The sequence below is a fragment of the Sarcophilus harrisii genome, chromosome 1 (assembly GCF_902635505.1).
Source record: "Sarcophilus harrisii chromosome 1, mSarHar1.11, whole genome shotgun sequence".
NCBI classification, from domain to species: Eukaryota; Metazoa; Chordata; class Mammalia; order Dasyuromorphia; family Dasyuridae; genus Sarcophilus; species Sarcophilus harrisii.
Window position 1 is genome coordinate 466,622,618 of NC_045426.1, and position 9,345 is coordinate 466,631,962.

Below are 9,345 nucleotides of genomic sequence, written 5' to 3' on the forward strand. Positions count from 1 at the left end.
TGGTGGTGGCTATGTGAATGGAAAGAAGGGGGCATACAACAAATGTTATGAAAATAGAAACAAAAAGATTTAACAATGGACAATATAACAATGTGAAGATTGCATACAATGAAAAGAGAGCCCAAAATAGTGTGATAGCCACAGTGAAGTGTCAGTGACATAAATGAAGAACACTAACTAAAGGAGACTGAGAAGAAACAGTCAGACAAATAAGGAGAACCAAAGGAATCATAAAAGCCTAGAGAGAAAACAGTGTCTAGGAGATGTTTCAGTTGTCATATAGTACTGTGAGATCAAGGATAAAGATTGACAAAAGGCTATTAGATGTGGCTAGTAAGAGATTATTGGTAATTTAATCCAGGTCTTTTGTACTTCAAGGCCAGATCTCTATATTTTAACTCCCAACCATGAGGTCTAATATTGATATACATAAATTGCATTATTCCTAGGTTACAATAAACTGGACCTTTCATATTTGTTTCTTAAAAGTGATAAAAGTAGAAATAGGAAATCATTACAAACTTTGTTTTAGTTTATGAAAAATGATACTTCAAGGATGCAAAGGAAAAGACAGGAAGATCTGAACACAATATGTAGTATTATATAAGCTTTCTTGAAACAGAAATTTATTGTTTCATGTTTTGAATTCTCTCATGTTTTGCTCTGTACATGACAATTTCTTTGCTTTTCCAGTTTGTATTTAAGTTTTAAATAAATTTAAAAATATATATTTCAATCTGTCAAAAAAGAAAAAACAATGGTTAACACAACAATGAAAAAATTTTAAAGGATTAAATTGTTTCTCAGAAAGAGTAATAATTATCATTTTTAAACTACATAATATTTTCATGGTCAATTCTTCTGTTACATGTGTTCATTTGACAAATCTACTTTTTAGTTAATTATCCACTGACCTGCTTGGCTGGCACTTTTATTTCCTGACAAATTCCTTTTCTTAGTTGATCCATCACATGGCTCACATTCATTGGAAAGAGTGCTCCGTTGTTCACTGTTAACTTCACCCAGACATTGGTAATCACCACAAATTACAGCTGAGTTTAAGCTGTCATTCTCTAATTCCACTGAATTCAGATTTATGTTGCTAATTCCATCAAGTATTTCCTCATGATGCTTATCATTTGTATTTTCTTTATAAATGTCCTCACTCTTTTTAGTGACCGAAACTAAGTCCAATAATGATCCCCTTGTAATGTTACGATTATCTTTCTTATCCATTTCTATTTTGGACATACAATTATCCATATCACAACTTTGTGAACAATCGAAAGTCCATCCTTGACCTTCCCAATATTGAAACTGTTCCAAATAATACCAGTAAATATGACTATAATGCTGTTCCCATTTTTCCTTTGTCTCGGGAGAATTCCAAGGTTCAGTAGACAATATTTCACCTGGGTGATTTTCTTGCCAGCTCTGCCATAACAATCCTTCTCCATACTCACTCCAATACTTTTGCCATTTCTCTGTAATCTCTAATTTTGGAGGCAATACATTTTCAGTAGATAATTTTCCGTCTTCTACTTCTTTCTCATTTTGAAGTTCACATGTTTTAGTCTCTTCATATTGCTCAAAGGCTAAAGATGCATCATCTGATATTAAGTGGTCATCATCTTCATGAATCTCTTTCCAGGATTCTTGTAGAATTTCATCTGTGTATTTCTTTTGAGATTTTTTCTTTTTCTTTTTAAATTTAGTTTTTTTATTTCTGGAATTCATGGACACCTAAATAACAGAGAAAAACGACAATTTTATTATGGACATTTTTAACATGTTTCTGTTTAGAAATGATAAATAAGACATTTTATATTATAAAAATCATTGCTAATTACTTATGGGCTTAATTTAAGTAAAATTATGAAAATTTTAAAAAAGCCTTTTTTACCCTGAAAGATTATTTTAGCTCTGGAACTCACACTTAATCAGGACCCTCTACTCCTACTCCTAAAGCTTTCCCTTTGATTGGAGATTTCTTCTCAAAACCTTTCTAAGACAACTATTTCATTTCACACCCAACTGCATTCCTCTAGACTTCCCATCTCTTGGTACCACAGCTTCCTTTTGTTCCTTTTGTGTGTAGTATTCTCCATTAAGTTGTAAATTCCTTAGAGGTAGTGACTGTCTTGTCTTCCCCAGGGCTTAGTACAATGCCTTGTACAAGAAGGCAATTAATAAGTCTTTATAAAAAGACTTGGGGAAAATTCACTATTCCATTCTGTGCCTCATGTTTATGACTACAAGTAAAGGAAATAATCTAATATTTACCTCAAAATTCTTGTGAGCAGACAGGCCTCCAAACTGAAGGGGTAGCCCCATACTTCTCATAAGTTCCGCTTCTGAATCTAGTTCAATGTCATCTGATCTCAAAGCACTTCCGTTCTCCGATTCTACCAGCCCATGGGAATTATATTCCCTCTCTTCTGTGGCTTGTTCTACAGATACAATTAAAAAAAAAAAGTTTGTGGTTACATTAAATAAATGAACATATATTTACTTGTGTGCACTTATACAACTACCTTCCAAGTCATATTCTCTGCCTCTGATTTGATCACACCAGCAACTTGAATTTTTACACACAATTTTTTTTTTAATGCTATTAAGTTATCAACTCATTCTCAGGAAATAAAATCTTTTATGAATAAATCTAGAGAAAATAAGACTATGAAGATAGTCTAGTGGAAAGAATGCAATCGTATGACTTTGGATGCCAGGAAACTGAGGCTTTAATGTTGGATTTGCCACTAATGGTGTGACTCTGAGGACGTTACAATATCTAGGCATAAACTTCTTTATATATAACATGAGCATTGGACTAGATCATATCTAAGGTCACTTAAATTATTCAAATCTCCAGGAACAAGCAATTTCTATTTATTAAAAAATACTTCATACTGCATTTAAGCCATTATATATATATATTAATAAGAAAAAGACTGACAGTGATAACACATTACATTAGCAACTGTAATGACAGTGTGAAGATACAATACATTTTCAAATGTACTCATAATAATAGTTTATATTTACAAGTTTTTAAAAAGTTTTCAAAGAACTTTACACTTCCTTTCACACAACCTTGTGAGGTAAGTGCTATTATTATTATCATCCCTATTTTATAGATGAGAAAACTGAAGGTGATAAAAGTTATACAACTCGGTTAGTATTACAGATTAAGTGTCTAAAGCAGCAAACAGAGGGTGGTCTCCCATTTCAAGTTGAATGCTTTCTTCTTAGGTTGTATTAAACATTATTAACAGAGTAAATAATTTTGACTTCAAGTTTATATAGTTTAAATTTACATTAATATAACAATTCTGAAGTTTACTGAAGTTATTGTTTCTTTGAATTGAGAATCTAGACATGCTCTAAAGAAACAATATGGAAAATTAAAAGATAAAATAAAGATAAAAAGATAATAAAAAAGGTAAAAGATAAAATAAAAGTAGTTTTCACAATTGGTGTGGTTCTCCATACAGATTAAATTTTATAACAATAATTCCAACTAGTGACTTAGTTATTTCAAACAATTCTTAGTAATTTATTCTAGTGGTAGATGCAAAGAATTTTAAATTTTTTCACACATATTTTCCATATAAACAGTTTGCAATCTCTATTCAAATGACAAGTATACCTATTTAAAAAAAAAAGTTCTGGTCCATTTTATCTGTGTAGGAACTCCTTAGTGCCCTTAAGAGAGGGAACTGTGATTAAAAGATTGAAGTCTGATTCTATTGAAGTTAAACTAAAGTCTCTCTCAGTCCAAGGGCCTCCATCTATTATACCATATTGCCTCATATAGAATTTACAAATACATACTTATATATGTATGCGAATATATGTACATATCTGTATCTATGCTTATCTACATCTATACATTACCTTAACTCATAAAGTAGAAGCCTACTATAAAATAGTATAAACTTGAAAAGTAGTACTTGCATATTCAATTTTTTATAACCCCACATGTGGCTAATTTGTACCATAATTCATCACCAAAAAGCACCTACATATTTGTTAATTGCAGATGTTCATTCCAATTTTTAAGGGGTGGTAAATTTTGCTTTACCAAAAGACTCCATCTAGTGGTAAAAGAGGATAACTGCAGCCTATATAATGGCTTGGGGTGGGGGGTGAGGGGGAGGAGGGCGGGCAGTGGCAGAGGTGGGAGGGAGAAAATAAAGGTGGGGGGGAGGAGGGAACAGGGCTCCAAAAACAGAAAAAAACCAATTCATTTGTTTCTGAAGCATTTTCCGGAGAAGTCATTGTGAGGAGCACTTGCTAATTTACAGAAAGATTTACATATACACAGAAAAATAACACACAATAGATGTTAAAATCATATATAAGTAAACTATAGCTAATGTGCAAAACTTAAAGCCATATATACATACATACCTGTATTACTGGTATCATTGTCTTTTACATAGAACCCCTTTAATCCTAAGTAGTACAATTTTCGATCTCTGTAAAACAAGATAAACAAAACTATATTAATAGCTATTGTACAAAATAAAGTTATAAATCCAGAGAAATACTTGCTTTTAAGATGTAGTTCAAAACTTTTTGTCTCCTGCAGTTTCCCTTTTAATACCTACAACATTGATTTTGTTCATGCAAAATCTTTTTAACTGAATTTAACCAAAATGATCTATTTCACTTTGTATGATTTCCTTATCCCTTGCCTAAGAATCATCTCCCTTAGCTAGTTAGGAAATTTACTTCTATCCATTTTCCACTAATTAAAAAAAACAAAAAGCTACCTTTATAAAGTCAAGTACTAATTTGGAACCTAGGGAATATATAGTAGAAAATACTGGTCTAAACCTTATCTACCCACTCTCCCTACCCGATTCCCAGTTTTCCTAATTTTTCTCATAAAGACCTCCAGTAGTTTATATTCTCAGGTTAAAGAACATTGGGGTTATTGTGTTTGGGTGTAATCAAATCTTGCTTATCAATTTTCTTCCACTGACCTACTTTACTATTTTTTGACCAGTAGCAAATGGTAATGGATCATTCATCCTGTAAGGGAAAGAGCAAACAGCACAGTCTGCCTAATATACCAGATTGTGAATGGCTGGCTACTAAACTTGACAACATGTATCTTAGAGCCAATAGGAAGCTGCTAATGAAGCTTCTTAAGGAGAGTGAAAGGGTTAAATTTAGGATTATTCCTTTGGCAATTAAATGTATGCAATATAAAACAGAGACTGGATGGACTCTACTTCTGATTTGGTAACTAATTGTATATGAGGATGTGAGAGTGCTGTATGAAGGAGGATTTGATCCAGGTTATAAACCTGAATAATTGGAAGAATGATGATGCTCTATATAAAAGGAGGCTCAGATGAGTTTAAGAAAAATGAAAAGATAAGAAAAAGAAACATTAAAAATTTAATAAAGAAAATTTAGCAGGAATTTCAAATATACATTGAGGGGAAGGGTGGAAGAAAAAGTTCTTCTAAATATCTTTTAGACATAAACAAATAAGTTTTCAAAACTGCTTGAAGTGGTAAAACAAGGATTCAGATGGAGCAAGCACAAACAAAAACCATTTACAAAATACAATCTATAAAATAGCAAATGGACTCTCCAACTAAAATAACTTGTTTAGGCTCCAAATATAATGAAATCAATCATTAAAATATTTGTACTGACTTGGGAAAAAAGTTTTAATAAATCAAGTTTTTTTTTTTTTTTGTCTTTAGAAAAACTCACTGAAGACTCACAGGCAATTTGGGTTAAAGTCCCATCTCTGAGGCAAACTAACAGTTACTCTACTTAACAAGGACTTACTTTTGGTATAGTAGATATGTCTAAAAATTGTATTTGAATATAGTCCAGAGTAGATAATGAAGGGCAGATTTTAGAATGGAAGAGACACAAATGTCAATTAATTTAACCCCTTAATTTTAAAAGTAGTAAAGGTTAAGACCCATGGAGGTTAACTTGTTTGTCTAAGACAACACAGTAGTACAGATGAATTTCAAAAATGAATATTTTACCCCTTAATTATGTAATATCTGAGATAATATATTCATGTAATGACTTTTAGAACTTTCATAATAGACAAATAGAATATATTTATATTCTAGCTTATTTTTTTTTTTTTTTGCCCAACTTCTCAACTTTTGCAATCAGGACCCATCTTTACTAAGTACACAAGACTTGGACTTGCCTATAGCACAAACATCTAGCCATTAAATTTTCAAAAAATGATTATAAAACATCTTGTGAAATTTCACCAGTGTCAATGAGATCATTTAAATAATAGATTCAGATGATGTTTTGGCTTTTAACAATTCTTATGAAAAAACAATTTTTTGGCTGACAGTTTAAATTGAAAAACCAGAAATTAAAAAAAAAAAAAGATTTTGCTTAAACTTATCTTTAGAAGGTTTTATCACCTGGTAAAAGTCTTCCACATACTCCAACTGATACATCACTCTGCATCATTTTGTTTCTCATTTCTACCTCCTCCAGGCCATTGTCTAACTACACAGCTGCCAAACTGATATTTTGAAATTACAGAACTAAACATAATACTCTCATGATAAAAAATCTCCAGTAGCTTCTTACTGTCCTTGCCATAAAATCCACATTCCTATGTTGGTCAATTAAAGAATTTCAGAATCTGGTACCAACTTGCTCCTTTCTTATACATTACTTCCCCTCAGCTACTTTGTTCTTCAGTAAGATTGAACTACCTGATGTTTTCCCTTAGAGGGCTTTCCAACTCCTGCCAACTTTTTGTTGAATGAAAAGGGACAAAGAACTGCCATTTCCAGGATACTCAAAAAAGATAGTCATAGATTGTAAAGGCAATTCCTAAAGAGGGGTTCTAAAAAAGATTTTGAGCAAAGAACAATTTGCTCATTAGCATTATTATTATTAGCAGCATTATTATAATAAAAACAAAATATCAAGTGAAGCAGATTGAACTGCTAGTGATATCTCTATCTCATCTCAGAAATGAAACTGATAAAACTCATTGTGAAATATGCATTCATTGAGTGAGAGGAAGAAATTAACATCTTTTCTAAAAGTAGTAATTTCTACATTTGCTTGCCTCTGAAGAATGCTAAATTTAGAAAATTGTTAATTTTCCCAATAGAGTATAAATGCTCAGAATAGAACTACGACAGTATTAGGTATATACATAGTAGCTATTTAATAAACATTAATTGCCATGAATTTTTGAAAGGGTTATATATTTATTTAGATGTATGATTTGAGATACAAATACAATATTGGCTCAGTGAAAAGAGGGGAATTGAGGGAAGCTGATGTTCAAAGCCTTTCTCTGATATTTATGACCAGCTTTGTTACCCAAACAAATCATTTAGCCACAATGTGTCTCAAGGAACTCACTGGGATTTACTAAATCTCAGATCCTAATCTGAGAGTTCTCTAATGAACAAAATTAGATTCTTTGTACATGACTTCTGAGAATTAGTTTCTTTTCCCTTTAAGCTGAAGATTTAGAACAGAAGTCCAATGCAATCCTCTACATTGTATAAATAAGGAACTGAGGACCAGATTTGCCTAAGTGTCTGTTTAAGTGACAAAAACAAAGTTCAAACCCACATCACTTTACTCTTAATGCAATTAATCAACAAGAAAATTTATTAAGTACCTACAAGTGGCAAGCACTATCCTAGGGATATGAAGATATATATCTATATAAAGTACATGGTGTGAAGAACATATAAAATGTACTTCTGCAGCTATATAAAGAATTCAAAAGAACTACAAAGTAGTTAATTAGCTAGTATTTAAGCTAGCAGTGTACTTCACATATCGTATTTGACCCTCACAACTACCCTGTGAAACTGATACTATTATCCCCATGTTGCAGATGAGGAAATTGAGGTTTCAAGAAGTTAAATGATAAATACAAGATCACAAAGCTAGTTAAATGTCTGAAGCAGGATTTGAAAGGAGACAAAGAAATATCATTGGTAAATGTGGAGAGATTAGCTGAAATTGGAAACTATACTATAAAAGGTTGAAAAAAGTCAGATGAGGAATCAAGAGGCAACAAATACAGACAAGTTTTCCTGGGGGTTTGACTAAGAAAGTGCAAAGAGATATAAGACTAGGACTATTACTGGAAGGTATGAATAATCTACTGAATATTTATTTTTTGCTTTTTTCAAGGATGAGAGACTTCATGTTTAAAGGATAGAAATCAATAGATAAGGAGATAAGATGCTAGGAGAGAGAGGAAAGGATAGAAAGGGTCAATTTGATGGAGAAGATGGAAGAGAGAGAGGATGATGAGGGTAGGTTTTAGCTAAGGGATTCATTTTCAAAGAGTGGAGTAAAGAAAAGAGTAGGGATGATGTCAAGAGGTTTTAAAATGAAGAGAAGAGAAGACGAGGGTGTTGTTCAGTTGTGTTTGACTCTTCATGACTCTATTGGAGGTTTTCTTAGCAAAGATACATGAATATGTCTCAAGATCATTTTGCAGATGAAGAAACCGAAGCAAACAGGTTGAAGTGCCTTGCCCAGGGTCATGTAGCTAGTAGCACTCAGGAAGAACAAAAAGTGCCATATAAACACTTCTTATAATCTTTACTCGATAGCTTTTGAGCCTTAACATATCTCAGTTTTAAAATCACACGGTTAAAAAAGTCTAGCATTAAAAATTCTTGAAATCTCATTTACAGACACGACACCACTTCTGTTTCCCATTGCTAAACGCTAAATACATTTATACGTGATGTCCGAACCATGAGGTAATTACATATTTCATTTCCCTTTTTCTAATTTGTTCTCCTCTCAATGCTACGGGCAGTTGCGGGGAGAGGAGGAGGTGACCTGAATGGTGCCAGGCAGACCCTGGGTCGAATATGACCTAAGACCCTTACGAGTCACTTTACCCTATTTGCATCAACTTCCTCATCTCCAAAATGAGCAGGAGCAGGAAATGGCAAGCTCCGGAACCACTTTTGCCGAGAAAACTCCAAACGGGGTCACAGAGAGTCGGACACGACTGAATGATATTATCCGTTCAAAGTCAACACCTTTAAGATAATACGTTCTAAAGCTCCATAGATTAATTTCTGTCAGGATATAAAGATTATATCATCATAATAATAGATTTGTTGTATATTATATTCCCGGGAAGCAGCTTAAGCGTGGCTGTCTCAAAGGCAGGATTACACGTCGCGTTTAAGACTCAAAGAATTCTCCATGCTTTAAAAATGCTTATTTCTTCCACCATCCTGTCAGAGGAGCTCGGGCACGCCCTGGGCCACTGCCCGCGACCCCGTCCGCATTACCCGCAATTTTTTGGGCGCAGGCCAAACACGTTTCTACTTA

The 9,345-nt window shown here is 33.0% G+C and overlaps 1 protein-coding gene across 4 annotated transcripts in view; it reads right to left on the bottom strand.

Moving 5' to 3' along the window:
• The window catches only part of TGS1 (trimethylguanosine synthase 1), a 53,670-nt gene that overhangs the window by 43,705 nt on the left and 620 nt on the right, over positions 1-9,345 (bottom strand). For all 4 annotated transcript variants that reach the window (XR_004230947.1, XM_012541319.3, XM_012541318.3 and 1 more), the window contains exons 2-4: positions 4,414-4,481; positions 2,284-2,450; positions 915-1,743 (exon numbers count right to left, since the gene is read on the bottom strand). Coding sequence is in view for 3 of the 4 variants with exons in the window: in XM_012541318.3 (XP_012396772.1) it covers positions 915-1,743; positions 2,284-2,450; positions 4,414-4,481 (1,064 nt within the window). In the remaining variant the exon portion in view is untranslated. The remainder of the gene's footprint in view (positions 1-914; positions 1,744-2,283; positions 2,451-4,413; positions 4,482-9,345) is intronic.